At 30.8% G+C, this 22,397-nt stretch overlaps 3 protein-coding genes across 3 annotated transcripts; 2 read left to right on the top strand and 1 right to left on the bottom strand.

Annotated features, from left to right (window-relative positions):
* Positions 1-7: 7 nt before the first annotated feature.
* Positions 8-7,807, bottom strand: LOC143063893 (uncharacterized). The gene is made up of 7 exons (XM_076236329.1): positions 7,681-7,807; positions 6,595-6,775; positions 5,371-5,471; positions 4,374-4,502; positions 3,110-3,292; positions 2,548-2,669; positions 8-2,169 (listed from the first exon to the last, which is right to left on the bottom strand). Exons 1-7 carry the CDS (start codon positions 7,742-7,744, stop codon positions 2,023-2,025), a joined length of 927 nt encoding a protein of 308 aa, XP_076092444.1. The 5' UTR covers positions 7,745-7,807; the 3' UTR covers positions 8-2,022.
* A 1,129-nt stretch (positions 7,808-8,936) lies between these two features.
* On the top strand, positions 8,937-15,798 carry LOC143063891 (uncharacterized). Its single transcript, XM_076236326.1, has 8 exons — positions 8,937-9,129; positions 9,797-9,968; positions 10,746-10,858; positions 11,203-11,328; positions 11,765-11,947; positions 13,598-13,722; positions 14,215-14,332; positions 15,659-15,798. Exons 1-8 carry the CDS (start codon positions 9,072-9,074, stop codon positions 15,676-15,678), a joined length of 915 nt encoding a protein of 304 aa, XP_076092441.1. The 5' UTR covers positions 8,937-9,071; the 3' UTR covers positions 15,679-15,798.
* Positions 15,799-17,097: 1,299 nt separating this feature from the next.
* Positions 17,098-19,960, top strand: LOC143063892 (uncharacterized). Its single transcript, XM_076236327.1, has 2 exons — positions 17,098-17,328; positions 19,015-19,960. Exons 1-2 carry the CDS (start codon positions 17,244-17,246, stop codon positions 19,818-19,820), a joined length of 891 nt encoding a protein of 296 aa, XP_076092442.1. The 5' UTR covers positions 17,098-17,243; the 3' UTR covers positions 19,821-19,960.
* The last annotated feature ends 2,437 nt before the right edge of the window (positions 19,961-22,397 follow it).

Raw genomic sequence — 22,397 nt, 5'->3', positions numbered from 1 at the left:
GGGGGGTTATACATTTATACATTATATCAATGGCTGGAGTTATAAAACTGACACAGTGATATGTTTCGCGACGGTATTCTGTTGAATGAATAAATTTTGAATCAAAAACAGTGATTGAAAAAAGACACTTAGTTTGCACAGTTTGTTTTTAATGTTTTAACATTTATTTTTGAGGTGGAGAAAATGTTGATCGAGCATTTTTTCTATAATTGTAATCGATGTCTAAATTTGCCTCGTAATTTTAGATTCAAAATAAAACGTTTCAGCCAGAACAAAATATTTTGAGATAGTTATCCTCAACTCTGATAACATGGGGCGGTCATGTTAATTGTCCGCTGGGTAACAGGAAACAAACAAAATGGAAACCAATGTTGGTCAATTCAAAGTTCCGTTCGCAAAGCTGTTTCCGGATTGCGAAAAAAAAGTTTACAACATGCTCCAGTTGCAAAGAGATTTTACTACTTTTAGGTGAGCTTAACTATACATTTTGTTGAATACAACGATGATAAATTACAGTTTTATGTAAAGGTTAACCCACAATCATGCATTAAAAACAATGATAACACTTACAAGGATGTAGTAATCAAAAATTAAAGCGTACTTCGTGTTGGTATGTTATAGTTAAATTTAATTTCTATTTAAATAAAAAAAAAACTGTTGCCATTTGCCAAAATCCCCAAAACACTTAATAAGTAGCTTTTTTAGGATTTCTTATTTAATTCCATTTTCTGCTTTCATTATTGTTTCCCATTGTGAATGGTTTAAATTTTTTTATTAATTGTGTTGTTGTAGATCTCTGAAGTGTTTATGTCAGAAATAGTTCCCAAGAAAATTAAATTTTGTCTATACATACCACATGTACCTGAAATATTAATAGATATGAATTAGTATGACGAATAACAATGCGTTATCATTTTCTGAATACATTAAATTTAGAATTGGTAATTTTTTGAACATTGCTTTCCGGACAAAACATAATTAATTTGAATTGCTCTTTTTGTCTCCAAAATTGTATAAAACAATTGCCGTCTTTTTTTTTCGGTAAATATGTGGTTTATATGACTTTTTTATACCATTGAATATCTGATTTTCAAAAGAAACATTATTGTTTAATAAACTGAATGTGACTTTTTTCGTTTGTAATATTGGTTATTTCAAGCATTTCTGTCACGTTTTGTCATAATCAATTCAATAGTTTTAGAAAACAATCTAGTATAATGAAAGATAACATCTACAGCGATTCGAGCAAATTTTCTTCGACAAATCCAAACCAAGCCGCATCAAGATAGAATATAGTTTGGACCAATAAATGATCAAATATTTATCTTATCTGCCTACAAACAGTTGAATATGATACTCAAGATGATTTTAGGAAGATAAATACCACTAATGAACCTCTTTGTCTTCTTTATAGGGTCTCTTTTGGTCAATTCATACCTCCCATTTCCTCAAAATTTCAACTTTTCAGGCCAATAAGTAAAAATAATGCGGTAACTTTCACTCATTTATGATAGGAATATTATAATAAATGAGTTATTGAAGTATTTTAGCAGAATGAACAATCCATATATAATAGAAGATTATGTTTACAATGAATTCAGCTTCATCGTCAATATCAAAACTTAATAGCGATATTCTTAGACTTATGTTTCTCCAATAGAATTAACTTTAAAATAGGTTTGCTGATAATAAAGAAACAATTGCACCAAGGGTTTTTGGTGGTAAAATGTAAAATTATATTCGAAAGTGTTGCGGTCGTCGTCATCATACTTTGTTTTACAATTATGGAATGTTTATTTGTCATGAGGGTTCAACTTGTTCTACTGGAAGTGCGTTTCCTTTGCCAAATTAACACAGCGAAGTTGACAACCCATTTTTCAAAAAATAATGATTATGTAAACCTTCTACCGCCCTGAAGAAATCCAATAACGAAAAGGGAATAATAAAAAAATGTGACAAGAACTTTCTGTTTATGCAATAGCAACGATTTACTATATATATATTTATATCACACATTTCAAATCATAAAATACCATTTGGAGTCAATGTAATTAGTCCTCCATTTTTTCGTGTTCCAAAAGTTGGTATGGTGGTGTATGTCTGATCGGCAACACACTGACCCGGTGTATAGGTCACCTGAATATCTCCAGATGCTGCATTTTGGACTGCCTTAAAATAAAATTCATTTTGTTCATCTGATGCATCAAAGTCAGAATATGAATTACTGTAAAATCATTGTTGGAATACTAAATGAAAATTAAGAGAAGTTTTGTGCTATTTTTCTATATTTACAAAATTACATTTTTTTGCGTTACGAAATGATCACCAAGCGTTCAATGTTTTCTTAAAATGGAGAATTTAGTCCTAAATTAGTATCGTTAAAAGGTTTGTGCTGTTTGTGCTGTTAGTGCTGTTTATGTCTTATTTATGTACTATAATATCCTCGCCTGTTCTTTTTTTTTTATTATTCACTGCTGCCCTTTTAACTTGTTAACTCAGTTCACCTTATATACAAGCTAACTATGTTGTGGTTGTTGCTAATCTTACCGCACAAGTGAATCTGTATGTAGTCAATCCGTTAACTGTATCGTCAAAATTATACAAAGACGTATAGTGTGTCCCAGATGAATCATCGATGATAGACGCAACACAACCAAGTCTGCCAAATGCTGCATTAGATAAAAAGATTTATTATAAAAAACGTGATTTAATTATGTAAGATCTCGTCCAAACTTGTATTGATTTGTATCGCTTTTTTTGTCGATTAAAAAATGTAGTTGTTTGTCTCTATTTTTTCTTTTATGCATTCCATTTACATTAGACATTTTTTTAGAAGATCCTATGATATGTATCATTGTCAAAGGCTGTATAGGTGTAGATATTGAATTTGTTTTGATATCTTGATGGTTCATTTATGTCTTATTTTGTCAAACTAAAAAATATGTAGCAAACATATGTATGTCAGCGACTGACAAAACTCGAGATTAATTTTTTTCTACTGTTGACAGAATAAACACGAGTCTTATATTCGCCTCTTTTATTTTTTCTTCTCCTTGATTTGCCCCACATCTCATTTCATTTATATTTACATTACGATTTCACTACATACTCGTATACGCTATTTTATTGGCACATTTGTCGTAGTCAAAGTTCAACTCTTGTCTGCTAGGACACACTGAGACAAATCCGTTGTTCGGCGAGGAACATATATCTGTTCCATCAGTGTTGAAAACATAGGTAAAATTTCTGTATAGGGGATCTGGACAATCAGCTAAAGCAATTTCCTCTGAACCTTTGAATAAAGAAAAAAAATGTTTTTCATGTCAATTAGATGAAACATTTATGGGTGAAATTACTGCACAAAGTTATTGCAATTGAATTCTTTGGTTTTATCATTTTTACTCCTTTTATTAAGATATTGAAGATTATCCTTATATCCTTATGCATCAAGTCTTGTTTAACTGTTCCGTTCGTCTATTTTTCTATTCGTCGAAATTGTAGGAAGAGCTGTTCCTGTTATAATTCATTTTTGTGCATTACGCTAGAGGTACGCGTAACAGGTCGTTCACGTACCTCAACTGATATTTATTGGTGATAGATGAATGGTCTGTGTTGTATCACCCAATATTCCATCATTATAACTAAGGTTTTACACAACTTAATATATAAAAAGTCTTATCATGAATTGCATTATCTGCTAAACTGCTAGTTATACATGTAAATAAAAAAAATGGTTTTCTGTATTTTAAAGGCGCTTTCATGCTTGTTTGACCTGCCGCTTTTTGCGCCTATTTTCTAATCTATCCTGAACCGCAAAATTAAAAAATTTTCAATACTGTTCTTTATCTCCATGTTGTCACCAGTAACAAGTAAAATTTAACTTGAGCAATTTTTGTCAAACGGTTCATAAATAATTACACGGAAACTACATAAAGTGTTATTCTAAAAAAACTATCAAAGAATATAACTCCTGAATGTTAAAGAAGAAAATTGACCATACCAAACTTGATTTCATTTTTTTTTCATAAGTAACAACTTATTAAGATTTGAAAACAATTTATAAACGGAAATTGTTTGCACTCGCAAGCCCGCACATCGCCCGTCGCTTGCCTGTCGTACTTCGCCATTTTAATAACCGTATTATCTTAAAGGAAAACCCGATTTACTTACTTAAATTGGTCAAGAAAATGTTTTTTGTCATACTGTATATATGCGAAAATATTTGCTGCTTGACATTGAACAAAATCTATGTAAAAATAAAAAAAAAAATACAAATATTTGAATGAGTGTCAAACCCCATCCATTAAAAAGTAGACAAAAATATCTTTTACCAAAGCCAGATTTATTTTTGTCATATTAAAATGAATATTTACCTGTCCTGACCATGCTAATAAATTCTGCCTTTGATGGTGTTTCTGTGCAAATTTCCGTTGCATTTCCCGTTGCATTTGATGCTGTTCCAAATATATGTATTCGCTCACTACCTATAAAAGTATTTTTTGCTGCAATGGAAAAAAAAACTACAACAACAAAATATTATAAAAGTTCATATGATAAAACGAAATTAATACATTTTTATATAGTTTCATAACCAATATTAACCCCATTATGAGTACAGGTTGTTACTTTATTAGTAATGGAGGGCAAGTGCATGTTGTTTCTTTATTTTTGCAAATTTTTTTCCCTGTATTTTTTCAGACTTGGTGATGTCTTTGTTTGTTCATGCTTGTTGTTCTCTTTTTGCGTGCCGTTCTTTTTATTTGTACATGGATGCTGTTCTCTTTTTTGTTCATGCTTGTTGTTGTCTTTATTTTATTTTTTATGCGTGTTGGTCTCTTTACTTGTTCATGCGTGCTGTTCTTAATATTTGTTCATGTTTGTGTTTGTCTTTATTTGTGCATGTGTGTTGTATTCTTTATTTGTTCATGTTTGTTGTTCTTTATTTGTTCATGCTTGTTATTCTCATTTTATGTGCATGCTTATTGTTCTTTTTATTTTTCATGCTTGTTGGTCTCTTTTTTTATTTATGAAATAGGTTCTGTCTATGTTTCTTTAATCAATAAGTGTACGTATTTCTAAACCTGTCTTTGTTTTACTGTTTGGTGATTGGGAACATAGTTGATAAATATTTTACTAATCGAATATGATTTTGTAAGATGAATAACTGCTGAATGTTCGTTTTTTATATATTTTTTTGTCAAAAAAGGTTCTTATTGAAAATCTTTTATCCTTTTCTTTAAATGTTGATGAGGTATAATCCATAAAAAAGAGACGAAGTAAATTAAAAGAAGACATATTTCAATTTGCAATTACAAATATATCCATGAATAAATAATAAGCAGAATTTTTTGTTATTAATTTTGTACTTACGAGAATTCATATAGAAGTAATAGCTATTGTTATTGACTGCTGTTGCCTCCATGCAGATATAAGCAACGGACTCAGACGTATATAGTTCAAATATTTCAGACCTGTAAAACATTTAAATGGGTTTCTTTACAATTGTGTTAGTTATTGATAAGAAGCTTTCTTTTTTTGTCATTATATTTAGTTGAAATTCTAAATGATGCAAGCTTGTGTTTCCACATTTTGCTAACCAGCGCAAAGAAAAAGACCAATAGATAATTAAAATCTACAAACGTAGGTGTACCAGAAAGGTAATTTACTTAAAATAATTATTGGTTTAATAGTGGTGTCAATCGTGTTGCTCATCTCATAATAAAATTGTTCAAAAACATGTCATTAATAACTAAGAAAAGAGAAGGGGATTTTGATAGAATAATGGAACATTACGGATAGGAAATAAAACTCTAGCGAGTAAGGCACTACAGTTGGGTGCAGGGACAATTAAATAACGCGATAATGGAAGCTAGTAATTGTTTATGTTTGAAGACATTAAGAGATTGAAAATAAAGATAAGAACCCGTATGCATGATGGAACGACTTTAAAGAGGTTTAAAAAATGCTGAACAGACAGGTCAGGTTTGTCCTCGCGTAAACTTGATTTTATCCACAACATGTATATTTTTATTACTAAAGTCTATATAAACTATAATTAGAACATTTTGGAGAAGTATACAACTGATCATCATGTTATTGTTTTTGACAATCAAACAAACGGTATATTATGATAGAAAAATTTATATCAGGCAAGTCTAAAATAAGGGTTTGGCTATACCAGATATCACATAAACCTCATTCGATAATAGATTTGTATGTGTCACAGACACTTATCTCTGAAAACAACTGTATTGCAACATGAATTTTATCTAAATAAAAAAGAAAGTCTATGCACAATTCACTTTTTATCAACCTATGCTGAATATATGATACTCATATATAAGATGTAATTATGATATATAAAAAAAGAGGAGAAACTCGAAAAAGGGTCGTTCACTTTTTATAAATACGAAGCTATATCCAATTTTATTCGTAAATAAATTTAAAAAGAAAGTTTATATTGGGGGTCTTATGTTTAACTGGGAAAGTGTGATAAATACTCAAAGTAAGGTTGTACTTTAACTTTGAATACACATGAAAAGTTAGATTATATAGTTAAAAAAGACTGAATTTTAAATAAAAGTATATAAATACCTTAAAATAACATACGGTTCTGTGGAATTATCATGACACGTCCAGTCGGTTGTAGTCTTCCCGTTTATATTGAATGTATGACTTCCTAATGTTAGTACACTACTAGAGACGGTTATTGTATCGTAAACGTTACTAGTCCATGATCCAACTAAGCTACTATCAAACGTGCAATCAGCACTCACTAGAAGATAGAAATTATACAAGAATATAAATAAGATGCGGAATAGACCACAAATAATGGCTGTTAATTTGTTGCGCATGACAATGTACAAAATATAGTTTATTGGAAACGTTTTGATAACTTTATTCTACAAATTCACTTCGACTTAGATTTTAATTAACTGATTAAAATTATACAAATTAAAAGAATATTTGGTAAACTTCTTGCAGTATATCATGTGACTCTCCAACCCTTTTAACTTTGTAGTTCTATAAAACTTATACTCCAAAAGACTCGACCGGTACACACAAATCATTTAAACATCTAACAGGGAACGCTTCAATGGAACAATGTAAAAGTTACTTTGCTCCTGAAAACCCAATATTTTTTTTTCTCAAATACTTGCCATATTTGCATTAGAAAAATTTCGTTGATACAACATATACGATTCCTTCATATCCGTTGGTTGAATGCTTTGCAAATCAGGAAACTTTTTGGAACAATACAGTATAAACAAATACCACGCATTTACATGAATATGTAGGTTCGATCGCAACAATCTCGAAGGAACAAAATAAAAATCAGACAAGTACTATAATAATGAAAAGAGGTTTCTGTAAACATAAATCATACTGACGTGAATAAATTTGAGAATTTCCGCTTGTTCAAGACGGGAGTGGACACAAAGTAGGCAAAACTTCTATATATTTATAGTCAACTAGCTGTGCCAATCGGATGGATTAAATCAATTTTATTTTATTTTGTCGTAAGAATTGAACCTACGACATCCTGTAAAATAAGTTTATCTCTGATTTGTATTCGATATGTTTACATAATGTGAGTACAAAAACTGGGTTGTCCATTGTGGGTAAGTAGAATAAAGAAATCCATCTAGTTGGTGTGTTGGAATCACAATTGAAACTTACCAGACTGAATGTGCAGAACAAACAAAATTTCTGATAAAAATAAAATACATCCTTTCGTATCCATTTGTGTAATGTTTATAATGTCCTTTCCACCATTAATATTTAGAAGTTAGTGTTACAATAAAACTCATTGAATGACTTAGCTTATTTGTTTAAAACAAATGAAAAGGAACATTAGTGATATTCAACGATTTCATGGGGTCACGGGTAAGGAACAAGACTTAAATACTTTGACTTTGTTGATGTTAATCGAATGATTAAAGATTTCATTGGTTTCCATACAGTTTGTCCCATAACGTTCCCTTGTTTGTCTTATGATATTTATCTGTATTCTCTGTTGATATAATTTCGTTTTATAATTTTAGTTAATAATGCGTGTGCTCTTAATACTAGAAGTTGAACAACATTCATATGGGAAACAAGTTCGACTACTGGAATTTTTTTTATATATATTCTCATTCTGCTTATTTACTTTCTTTCTATTATGGTTATTTATATTATCAGTTTCTTTCTTCCATTCTTTTTTCGTTCGGTCTTGCTTTTTAATTTACTTTTTTAATTCTACCAAATTAAAATTCATCTATTAACTAAGTGATTTGAACCCTACATCTCGTAAGTAAAGTTCTTTTTATAAGGACGCGGTACATGAAAGGAAAGAGCCTGATGCACCTAAGCACTAGAAAATGAAAAATATTTGTACAAAACACCGGGGGGGGGTGGGGTGGGGGGGGTGGGGGGGGGAGTTGCAATTGTGGACTTAACAGTAAGCGCTCATAAAATAAATTATTAAATTTAAATGTGTTTTACTTTTGGAAGTGCAATGAAATTTTCAATGTTTTGAATGATAAAATCATCTCTTTTTTGGTTTGAGTGTGTTGTAAGAATCTGTTGCATTGATGAACTGATAAAAACAGTGTCAACAAATTAAAAACGAAGTCTTTAAATTTTTTACACATCTTTTCAATGCATTCCTTCGAAAATCGTCTACATTTTTGTTAAATATTGTCGATCCTTCAATTGAAATAAATATACAATCTATTGGTCTATTTAACAACCTCTCTTTTATGATAAACATATTCAAATAATTGGTGTTTAAAAAATGAAATGATTTTTACGACTTTTAATTTGTAGGTAATTAATCCGGTTGTTAATATCAACACATAGATACTAAACATGAACAAAGGTAAAATAACACATGCAATATTGAGTTACAAATTTAAAATCTTGTCTTTTGTTTAAACAATAAAACATGCGAAAAATAATCTAAAATTGTTAATTTGAATGGCAGGTTTTTGCCATAGGTTTAAATAGCCATCCTTTTGTAAAATATCAAAATGAAGAAAAAATGTTACATATTATTTTAATCTTTGGAATATTTCTGATGGATCAAAATGTTGGTACGTGACGTACGACTGTTTTATGGCTTGTTTCTGTTACTTCGTCAAAGTTGTGAGTATTTTTGTATATGTAGTTCTATAATAATTCCGAGGTGTGTTACATACTTCGTTTGCCGGTACAACTATATATTTTTCGTCCCATCAAATCAAATAATCACAAGATTGACTCATCAACATATTGATGGCACCAGAAAAACTATAACTTATAATTCAACATCACTAATAAAAGCAAAAAGCTCCTTAACGACTAGCAAAACAATGAAAGTTATGGTTCCTGTTATAAATGGACAGTATTCAAGATTGATAAACATCTTAAATAAGGTGATGTTGATTGATTTCAAATGAAACAAATATGAACCAGAGACCAAAATGACGTTGACGTAATCAACTATAAGTCACCGAAAAGCTTAACATTGATCAATACTCATACCAAATAATTAGCTTAAAAAATACTTGACATGAAAAAAATAATAGAACCAACGGCCTTATAATTAATATAAGGACTAACGAAAAAAACAAATATAACATACTGCAATAAACAACAGAACAAATGCCACTTATTTCTTTAAAAAAATCTACTTTTAACATTCCTTTAAAAAATCTTTCCCATGTTTTCCTCTCATTAAACTCCTAGTTCAGATGATCAATTATCAAACATTTCATTGGAAGTTTCTTGCTCAGCGGAAGATATTTTACTGTAACTTTTTTATGGTTTTAAGGTGGTCTTTGTACTTATCCAAGTGATTTACGAGGAACATGGCACGACAGCGTTTATGGGACTATCGCCTTTACAGATTCTTCTATGAACATGGAGACGAAAACATTCGTTAGTGGTTTCACCAATACAAACTTTACTTGTCAACTAAATAATGGTGATATGTATGTATCAAAGTAAGTAACATTTATAACTATATATAAAATGACTGAATAAATAGTCAACGATCAATCTTACAGGGCGATGGATCATGCAATATGATTCTGTACACTACAAAATATAATATATAACAAGTCAAAAAGGGTACAACATCACCATTAAATAACTATAAAATGAACAAATATTAGATATTTCGGATAACAGATATCCTTCTTCGGTAATAGCTCGATGTCAAATGAATCATGTCAATATATTCAAATTGAGACACTATCAAAATCTTGAAAGTTTATACAATGTAAGCGGACATCACAGACGCTGGTAAAATTTTAAAATTTCCAAACACGGCGCAAAGATTTCAAAGATATGCCAAAAAAAAATAGTTATTTGCGATGTGAACTGGCACAACTCTAAATTTGGTATTGGGCTTCAAAATCTCATCGAAATTTATTTAATATTCCTCTCATCATTTAAATAGGTGTATCGCACGCCTGTCATACTACATTATTAGCCTGGTATCTTTGATGAGTTAATAATATATGTTATCACCTTAATGGCATATTTCTAGGACTCTATAATTTTTTTGTTACAAATGAATTTTATTTTGAAGAATATTAAATCAGACGACGAGGGATACGGTACAGGCAAATCTCATCAAAAAAGAATTCTTCAAAAGACATTTTAATATTCCATAACACGGTCTTCAACCAGTATATGTACAAGGAATGTATATTTTGTACCTAGAAATAAAAGAGATATGCATCCTACAAATACTTACTATTTGTTTTATTTTTCAGAAGTGTTGAGTCTGTCACGCTAGGTATTCTTGGTGGTTTTACTATTAATGTATGGATATGCTTCGAAATAAAATCATTAACGACTTCATCATTTTATTATTACCTCAGATCAAGTAAGTGGCTTTTTTTCTTCCAACAAGCTTTCAATTGATATTTGAATAAACTTCTATTTTGTCACCGTATTATTTTTTGTTTTACTGTTTAGTTTTTTAATTATCTTCAACTTTGCGTTTGATTCTGCCTTTTGTTCTGTTTTGATTCATGTTCTACTGATGGGTCTGACATAGACTCTTTCACACATTCCCCATTTCCATTTTCAATTTTATTTACGTAACGCGCATCTGGCGCACCAATTATAAGACTGTTGTCTTTGAAAAATGTTCGTGTATTTTTAAATAAAGAAAAGACATTTTCGTTAAAAAGACTTATAGCTTAAGTCTTTGACATATCATTTCAGGTGATCAAGACAATTTGAATTTTGGCGATGTAGTCCCTGTTGCAACAACGGTTACGAGTGTAACAGAAGCCGATGTGTGTAATACTTCACCAGGAGTCGGTGAATTTCATATGCTTGTAAATCCTGGTGAGTTGTTTAGAACTTAACTTATATAAACATAACAAGACTATTCTTTTTCCAAATATTTCATACGAATAACGATAATGAATGTTAAATATTTCAAATTACATTGAAAATAAGAATAGAATACTATGTCGAATGTTCATTATACTGAATCAGTATATTTCTAGGTTTTCTGGATTATTTCGACTGAAAACCTGACTTAGAACTGCATTTCTGTTTATCACGTAATCACAAAAAAAGAACACGAGACTACTGATTTCCTCACTTTGTATCAAAAACCGACAGAGAAAACATAAGAAGGCTTTACTGTAGTAGTTAATAGGTACTCCAAAAACGTCATATAAAAATGATTTAATTTAGATATATGATTTGTGTAAGTCTTTAATGGTAAACATGTCTGCGTATTCTTGTTGTACTAGTTAACTTATATATTAAACAGCTTCAGCAAAGGAAGGACTAAGCGCTGTTCCTGTACCTTTGCTTGGTGATTTTACCTATACCATGAACTTTGGAACCGCTTCATCGGAATGTGGAGTATCTGCTTACTGGGAAGGGTGTTCTAATACAACTATTATCACTCTAAATAATACTGCATGTGGAAGTCAGTTCGTTGGATATTCAGGTAAATATATAAAGTAGCTAATTTTTTTCAAATAAAACACAATATAATTGGGTCTAAAACATCTGAGTGAATGGTCTGTTTTACTTAAAACAGTGCCTTGCAATAAATCATATCTTCATTGCACTGATTTTGTCTTTTACTATTAATAAGATCGCGGGAGGAATTTAAAAATCTGGTTTTTTTTTTACCTTACTCATATTATCACTTACATTTCTGAAAACCAAAGATAGTTCCGTCGTCTTTTCGTGCTACCTACACAAGTTATTAGAGAGTATGGAGTGACCCATCAACAGTTTGATTGCCCAATTATGAGCCACGATAAATATCACGTGAGCTTTCCATCCATAGCATCTACTTTTTTTAATGGGAGTCATGTTTTTAGGTCTTTATTTTTGTTTAGATTAATATTTTATGTTTGGATTTTTTCTAATTTTGGTCATCATATTGTATGCTTTTTGTCCCGTGATATCTTGATATCTTTTTATTGTTGTTCAACAGATCTTTTTTTGTGTTATTAATTTGAATTCATACTTATTCAATTTGAAAGTATGATGCATTTGATGACATTTTTGAAATATTTTTACGAAAGAAACAGCATAGCAGCTATCAGACGAAGTATGAAGAATACGTTTGTTCAAAAGACACATTGTGTTTATTCAGAATCAAAAGTTGTTTACCGATGTTTTACTCTCATAAATTCATTTAGAACATACAAGCCAATGGTGCAATAAAGGCTTAGGGAATCGCATTAACTCCAAAAAGGGCACTTTTTGATGAGTTGAAAGGAAAAGCGTCATCTGATATGCATGCTTCACTCGAAATGTGAATCAACACTCGGTCATTCCGCACAAGTGAACATTTCAGGCAAACGTAGGACAGCCAGTAGTTATTTTATTGACGCAACAATGTAGCAAATAAAACTATATAAACATTTCTTTTTTAGTTTACCATTAGAGTTATAGTAGTTGCAATTTATGATCGAGCAGTTAATCAGTGAAAGTCTAAAATTGTCGGAATGGAGAACAATACTCTTTTTATATGGTTCAAAATAAAAATTCACAATTTTTCATAAACTCAGCTTTTATTTAAAGTTTTAAACATATTTATGTATATTGGATATGGAAACAAGTTATTTCAAGTTATATTAATCGCTTTACACTTTGCGGGTGTGAGTGCTACCTTTTAGCGGCATTAGCAAAATCTACAGTGGTGTCTTTTACGTTAACTATGAAATCACACATATAACTTAGCAATTTAGTAAAAAATAGTTTCTGTTAATGGAGCAAAGTTATTCATTCTTTTCACTAATATATAAATTATAGCTGATGTTATATTAATGCAGTTTTATGTTAGGCTAATATCTTCCCTACTACTGGTTATCTTTAACACACATTATTTATCTAGACAAAAAAAATACCCTTAGAAAAAAGACTATGTGGTATGATTGCCAATGAGACATCTCTCCACAAGAGCCCAAATGACACAGAAATTAACAACTATAGGTCTTGCTTGTTTTATAGCGAAAACCTAGTTAAACTAACTACCTAAACAAAACAAATCCAATCAATGACAAAAAGCTCGACTGACTTTCAAATTCATTATACATTACATACTATGAATAAATCTATATATTATTATTATTCATTCCAGCGTCTGGATCATTAGGTTGTATCACATCATTCCAAGATACAACAAGTACCAGTGTTTATTATGTAGGGGTTTACAACTTTGATACTTCTGTCAATGGAGCGTCAACAAAACGATTTACGTGTTTTGTGAGTAAAATAAAAATGTTAATGTTGCATTTTGTTTTTGATTATTTTTGCTATCATATTATTGCTTTACATGAAGCGAATCGAGTGTGCATACAGAATCACTCGCATACACACCTACATATACTCTTCTAATGGTAAGACTTACAATCACCTTCCCCCCGAAAAACAATCAAGCTGGTGTAAGGGTGTCCTAAAATGACTATGAGTTGAATTTTTTTTTTGCTTCGTATGACTTAGGTGGGCCTCATTATGACTTTAAGATGAAAATATTAATAAAAGCGCTGCTCTTTTGTTTTTATGGGTTTTGCTGTGCACATACTGATTTTGTGTCATGAATGGATACTCCATATCCTTCCGTTTATATTCTTTCAAGAAAAAAAAACAATAATTATATTCTTCTGACATTATAAGTTATTATCTACTGTTATGACCGAACTGAGAACAGAATTTAACAACGTGAGGTCTTAAATTTTTTGTTTATATTATTTTTAGACGGTTGAATTTGATACCAATATTACAATGGTCAGTCAAAGTCCAAATAAATGTTCATCGGGTTCCAGTCCGACGGTTCTTCCTACAGATGGTGCTCTTCTTCAACTCACAACTGTCAGTAAGTTGTTAACATTACAAATATTGATTTTGAAGATTCACTTTGTTTTTTCACCTTTTTTTTCTATGTTTATATACTACAGCATAAACTTATTCAAAAAATTGTCAAAAATTGTCACTCAAAATATGCTATGTAATTTTCAATGTTTATGCAAATATCTTGCTTTAGGACGGAATAAGTCATACTTCGTGAAAAGCCACTTTCATTCAAACAAAAAGTTCTTTGAAACTGATATTAACAAGATGCTTGATTTATTGTTAAATGACGACACATTTGTTACGTTTTTATAACCTGTTTTTAATAGACAATCGGCATCTTGTCTTCTTGTCGATTTGTTCTTATGATTTATTTAAGATATACCTCATACAGAAGCTTCCTATTGACACTTCAGTAGTGTCTGCATATGGATTAAATATCTCCCAGTTGATACGATACTCCAGAGTTTGTGTTTCCTTCCTGATTTTCCTTGATAGCTGGTTTCTGGTTTCAAGGAATCTATTGAACCAAAGTTTGTAGCTTTGTAGTAGTAAAGTTGATGCAATCCCATCTAAAGTTTTAAGGATTCCATCATGGTTTAGTTAACTATTATGGAATATCCGTGCCACAGATGAACAGAAATATGTGCCGATTGTCTAAGTTAGATTCCGTTCCTATTGTCTAAGATTATAACATCCCCAACTGAGACTTACACGACGATAGCACTAGAGAAGCAGGATTTGTTTGTCCTCCTGTGTATCTGAGATTACCCATGTTTTAGGGTTATTGTATACCTTTTTCGCAATGGTTTTGTTGGTCTATCTTTGGTATCTTCCAACATGAACACATTTACATAAGTAACCATGAATTAAATTATGACTTTTCGAAAGCAATTCGAAGGTATAGGTTTATATTGAAGTAATATTTGTAAAGGCCATATACGAAATCCTTTTTGACTGTGTTTCCTGTTTCTTTAAGAGCACATACAAATGCAAAGCCATAATTAAAGGTACTAGTGTTAGATATATGAGTAATAATGCCACTGTTTTGCTCAGATAAAGATTGGTATGATCAATTTAACATTATTGCTGCCATAACCATTTCAATTAAAACTTGCCATAAAGTGTTTATCAAGAACATAATATACATTAGAAATGTCTTTTACTTACAAAATCAAAGGAATACTTGCAATCGAGGTTATATTTTTAGGGAAAACAACGTACAAACTATCATGAATCTTAAAGATATATCTGGTTATGATAATTAATGCTATCGATTGTGTTATAAAATACATTTTATGGATCAAGTTAATCAATGTCTTTCTCAATTTTAATTATACACTATTTTCAGCATCCTGTGGTGAGTATTAACTTGCTTTAAATTCTAGGTACAACCGATCGAATACTTTACAAAATGATTTTATATTACCGTTCCCAACCGTTGTACATTTGTATCAACTGAAATTTTTCAAGAGTTATAATGTTGCCAATTAATTGCTAAGTGTTGAAATCAATAATACACTAGTCCATATCTTGAATTTGATCTAGTTCTACCTTATCATTTAAAATACTAGCTCAAATAAACTCCTCATAGATACCAGGATTAAAATTTTGTATTTGCACTAGACAAGCTTTTCGTTTACAAAAGACTCACTACTGACGCTCGAATAAAAAAAAGTTAAAAAGGCCAACAAAGTCCGAGTTGAAGAGCATTGAGGACCAAACATTCCTAAAATTTTTGCCAAATACAGCTAAGGTAATCTATTCCTGAGGTAGAAAAGCCTTAGTATTTCAAAAATTCAAAGTTTTGTAAATAGTTAATTTATAATAATGACCATATCAATGATAATTCGTGACTACTGGGCTTGTGATACCCTCGGGGAATAAAAACTTCACCAGCAGTGGCATCGACCCAGTGGTTGTAAATAAACTCATCATAGATACCAGGATTGAAATTGTGTATTTGCGCCAGACCAAACTGACTAGCGGGAATATTGGTTCATATATGTATGCTGTATTGATTTGTAAACAAAAAGGAATGTTTAATATAATGATCTCTTAAATTACTTTAGCTTTTCTAAAATAACCGAGTAATACATTGATATTTGCTAGCCACTTGTTCTATCTGATTATTTTAATAAATTTCTTGATATCATGATTTGCTATTCTATAGTCTATAGGAATGTCGAGGGGAGGGGTGACTTATGTTGGTAAAAAATTTACCGGTATATACGATAGTTATCAAAGGTACCAGGATTATAATTTAGTACGTCAGACGCGCGTTTCGTCTACATAAGACTCATCAGTGACGCTCATATCAAAATATTTATAAAGCCAAACAATCACAAAGTTGAAGAGCATTGAGGATCGAAAATTTCAAAAAGTTATACCAAATACGGTTAAGTTAATCTGTGCCTGGGATAAGAAAATCCTTAGTTTTTCGAAAAATTCAAAGTTTTTTAAACAGAAAATTTATAAAAATGACCACATTATTGATATTCATGTCATCAGACTTCATATTGTATGTTTATTATTTCTTGAGTGCTTATAAAATGTTTAACTATTCGAGTTGCTCTACCCCAAGTCATATTTGGTACAAATGTTTTTTTTTTCTTCGGTTTTCAATGCTCTTTAAATCTTTAAATTATATAGGGCTAAAAATATGCATGTAACTTTTTTACATCTATGTTATTTATTAAAATATTTTCAAAAGCGTACACCGTATGTTGTGATGACAATTTTTTAGTTTAGTCATCTAGTTGCATTACTTTCGGTTTTCACATTTGTGTGCAAACATAGCAATTATCCGCAATCTTTTAGATTCTTAAACAACGAATCAGCCGAACATCAGTTTAATCTCTCTACTTTCAGCACCAGTAACACCGCCCGATGATCCATTGTCTATTGCAGCAATCTTTGCAATAGTGTTCAGTCTTATGTTAATCATATTTCTGGGTCTAGTAATTGGTATTTGTTGTTATAGAAGTTATATTGAAAAACACACAAAGAAAATCATTATCAGTAAGTATAGTCAAATTTCCATGATCTTGTCAATCAGCAAATGGTAAATTGCATTATATATATTAGAGATAACAGTGGTTTATCGATTTTCAAATCTTATAAATGCATTAAACAAATAGATACGAATCAATGTAATGAAACGAAGAATATCATGAAATCAAAAGAACAGGGTATCGGTTGTCATGCATGCATCTAACGCCATTTGAATCTCCTATTATGTTTAATTTTTGAAAATCTACAGCAACAATGTATTTATGTAATCAGAAAAAGCAATCAACCGTTTGTCACATGGGCTAATGCAAAGAAGAAATAGAAAAATTCTGAAATAATACAGAATTAAGATAACAATATCTGAAAACAGACAGATTCCAGACCACACAAACCAAAGATAACAGTATTCTAAATCAGAATTTGGTTCGATCTTGGATTAGATTCATTAGTATCTATTCATTTTGTATCGATAGTTGTATCTAATATTAAATTATTAAAGCAATCATAAGACCGATAGTTTATAATTTAGTTAGAATTTTATTTTATTTAATATTCAGTCATGCAATTGATTACTTGCAATGGAACAGATCTTTTTCCCAAATGCGTTCAATCCAAAGAGAGATAAATAAACGGAATATTACTGCAAATCAATCAAATTTCAAATATTTCGAAAAATAACTAGAAAATGTGAATGTCTTATTCGCCAAAATGAGGTCTATCGTGGAATAATCAAACTGCTAGATTCAAAAATGTTACCTTATTCGTACCGTTTTCAAAATAGATTTTTAACCAAAGCGGTCGAGGCATTAAAGGAGCACTAGCTATATTCAAAAGTGTTACCTTATTCGTACCGTTTTCAAAATAGATTTGTAACCAAAGCGGTGGCGGTAAAGGAGCACTAGCTACGAGATATATAAAAAATCTAAAATATAATATTTTTTGTTCAATCATTAATAAAAAAAGGAAATAGTGAAATAATTGTGAAATAATTGTTCAATTTTGTCAAAATAAGCTAAAAAAAACATTGATGATAAATTATTCACTCGCATGTGAATAATTCGACCTCATATTGAATCCGTATTCATGTGAACTTGAATTTAATCATTTGATTGACTGGTTCGATCCAACAAAAAACACATTCTTATACAGGTAAAAACGATGATAAACATATATTTTTAATCTATAATATGAAAATAAACAGACCTAAAAAGATTCAATTACACGGGTTCGCTTAATCTTTTTATATCTATATTTATGTTTACATCGTTATATGGTCATCGGAGGACTTCGAAGGTCAATTCGATAGTTGATTGGTTGGGTTATATGACCGTCGGTGGTCACCTAGATGGTTATTAAGATGGCGTCTTAACAAAAATACACACGAAATGAAGCTACATATTTTAGAGCCCATGCCCTGTAAATTGTTTATTTTATACTTTTAATAGTTTGGATAAATGTGTTACATTCTTATAAATCAAATATGAGAATTTAATTCAAATCGGAGAACATGAATTTGACAGCTAGTGTCCCTTTAACGTCAATACATACAACACAATATATAGTGTAATAAATCAAAATATGTATGTTTATGTGCGTGACAAATGCAAAATGTTTAGAATTTCTTCTCTTAGATTAGAGTTAGAGAATAAATCTAATTAGCATATTAATAGATTATTTATTTTTTATTTTTATTAGTTCCAAAAACTCTTCCTAGAGGAGCCCATACTGTGTTTACTTTGTCAGACACCAATACCATGGTAAACAAGGAAATAATAACAGAGCCTAAACTTGTAGTGAAACCAATCAGGAATGGTCAACCACAGAGCATGGAACTTCAACAATGGAAACAAAACGCCGAGTTTCAAGAACCAGAAGGACAGCTTAAATTAGTAACGAAACCACAACCCCACATAGCGACAATAGACACAATGAAAAGTCGAGTTGCTACCCAGGTGCGTGAAGAAAGTGAACGTAAACGTAACCAGGCGCTGGTTATCGACAGAGTGAAAACTAACTTAGAGAGAGAATTGCGTGTTATCGCAGTGTTAAAGGCTAAGGATGCTGCAAATAAAGATGCATATAATAGAGAAGCAGCAGCCAGTAGAATGAGCAAGGCAGCATCCATTTTTCCACCTCAAAGTAGAATGAGTCAATATGTTCATGACCCTCAGGCAAAGAGTCGAACAATGAGCATGCGCAAAAATAAAATCACAAATGGAACAATTAAAACAGCAGCTCATGACAATAGTTTTAACAATTCTTTTAGTTATGATCCTAGAACTTCAACACCATTATCGATTCAGAGACCTTCTAGTATTGATATGGTTATGTCTGAAGCAAATTTATCAGTGTTTTCAGTTGATTTAAAACCCAGAGCATCCAAGACCCCAAGACCTCAACCAGATATAACGGTGACTAAAAGAATTAGGGATACAAAGAAATTCCCTACCATTAAAGAACTTAGTAATATGCCAGGAGAATTTCAAAACTTTGAACGATGAATTGTATTTAATAGATTAATAAGAAACAATAGTCATATAACAATTTATTTTTCATTTTATATGCATTAGTTTTATATTTTCCGTTAAGAAATTGCATCTTTATTTATCATAAACTTGTTTTAACTAAATTTTAAACTGTATATGTTTTACGTTGGATATAAACTTTTGCAAGGACAAGTTCATCGGTAATTATAAGACATAAAAACATCAATCTTGATAGAATATAGTGAATGGTGTTTAAACTTCATTCTCCGTTCAATTTATGTTGGAATTATATTTATCAAAGGTACCAGGATTATAATTTAGTACGCCAGACGCGCGTTTCGTCTACATAAGACTTATCAGTGACGCTCATATCAAAATCTTTATAAAACCAAACAAGTAAAAAGTTGAAGAGCATTGAGGATCCAAAATTCCGAAAAGTTGTGCCAAATACGGCTAAGGTAATCTATGTCTGGGATAAGAAAATCCTAAGTTTTTCAAAACCACTATTACAAACCCTCATTCTAACCATTACAAATTTACAGCTATCATTTCGGATATTCCAAGTCACAGACTTTTCAAACCAGTTCGCATTGGAAAGATGAAAAAAGAGGAAAAGATCTTGTCTTAAACTTTCCTTTGCCAACTAAGGTCTCGATTCCGTCTACTTGGGCAATATCCTTCATCATAAATTAGTTCAAACGCAAATGCCTCCCTATTTTAAAGATCAGTATGTACCAATCATGTCTTATACATATGGTCCGAGACCACAATTGTCGTCCCTTGATTTTCGTTGTTCACGAATATAGTCCCTATTGTTAACAGTGGGTTACTTGCCAATAATTTTTAAACCCCTTCCAAATTTATTTCTCCATGTTTAATGCCTCAAATTGTAAGTAGTGGGGTGAAATTACACTGTAAAAAAATTTGGGTCCAGAATTTTACAGGAAAGTAGTGATTTGGTCCAGCTGAAAAAGGTTAAAAATTAGCACTTCGGAAGCTGTCAAAAGATTTCAAGACACCCTAAACACAAAATTGTCCATATTTTGAGTTAGAGGCGATGAAGTTTTCTATAATTTTGATATAACTTGTCCCAAAAGTAGTACAACACACTGTAAAAATTTCATTGAGAAAGCGCAGGTGGGATTTTTTTAATTTTCATTTATGTTCTAAAAGAAATGCACTACGAATTAATTGTGTTCTCGGACCTAAGAGGTGAAGTCTGTAAATATAGAATCTGTACTTTGGCAACTTCCCTAAATGATTTGGTGGTGTCAATTTGTCAAATAGCATGAAACTAAAGGATTTAAACTTTTATTTTATAGAATTTCTTCAAAAATGACAAATTTTAGCATTTTATGGTCAAAATAGGCATTTTAAGGCTTTTTCAATATTGATGCAAACATGGCATCCTGACTTTCTATCTGAAAGGTTTTCATGTGTCAATACTTGTGTTTCTATGCCTTTATCTAGTTCTTTTACTTGTTTATGAACTCAGAATCTACAGAAAAGAAGATTATCTCAGACAATATGTACAAAATGTGTTGTATAAATGACCCTTGTCTAACGCCCTGTTTGGATGAAGTCAAAAGTGGGGTTCTTGGTACATAAAATTTGAAGTCCACAATCAAGAGCTCACTAAATTTGTATCAAAAGCACTTTACAATGTCTATTGTACCTGTTCCATCTCACATAATATCTTTCTTTTCTTCTGTAGGATAGCAAGTGGTTTAAATATAAGCCTGTTGAGACTAAAATTGCATTCAAGTTTTTCATTAAAAAGGCAAAATTCTTTGTATCAGACCATACTGTCTGTAAGAAAAGTTAATTGCAAGAGTCTTTCTGTGCTCAGATTTGTTGTATCATGTCACATGAGTATAGAAATGATAAAAAAGACACAATTTTTTATTTCTTATAGCCTCAATATGCATTTTTTAATGTAAATATGTGGCACGGCCTAAATTGACCCTTATTTTTTTCCAGTCTTACTTGGCTTAAGACCCTTTTAAACTAATATGATGTGTTATTTGTGACTTTTCTTTCCATTTAAAGTACATTCAATACATATGTAAGGATTATTTATAACCAAAAAGCTTCACAAATTTAAAATTGCTGGAAAAAATTACATCTTCATGTAAGGCCCCCTTTCATTGAAAAACCTCAATTTTTAGGCCCAGGCTGATATAAATTTGACTTTTGAATAATTATGCTAAGTCTGATAAATCAAATGAGTACTCTATTGCTTTAAGTACATAATAAATGATATATTAGAGCATTTAAAAAGTATTTTTTGGCAATATTTTAATTTTCAAAGCCCAAAATGTTGATAGTTGAAATTATTCAATTTTAACGTCAAAATTTAACACGCAAAGATGAGTATAGAATTTAACATATTGTCTATAATATATATCCTATTGTTATGAAACTTTGCAAGCAGTGTTATAATTTATTAAGCTTTGGTCATACCAAGTTTTTTTAAGATTTGTCAACTCTTTCTATCCTATTAGGTCCGAGACCACAATTGTCGTCCCTTGATTTTCGTTGTTCACGAATATAGTCCCTATTGTTAACAGTGGGTTACTTGCCAATAATTTT

Source organism: Mytilus galloprovincialis, chromosome 2 (assembly GCF_965363235.1).
Source record: "Mytilus galloprovincialis chromosome 2, xbMytGall1.hap1.1, whole genome shotgun sequence".
Lineage (NCBI taxonomy): Eukaryota > Metazoa > Mollusca > Bivalvia > Mytilida > Mytilidae > Mytilus > Mytilus galloprovincialis.
The sequence above is the reverse complement of the archived record's forward strand: the minus strand, read 5'-3'. Positions and strand labels throughout refer to the sequence as shown.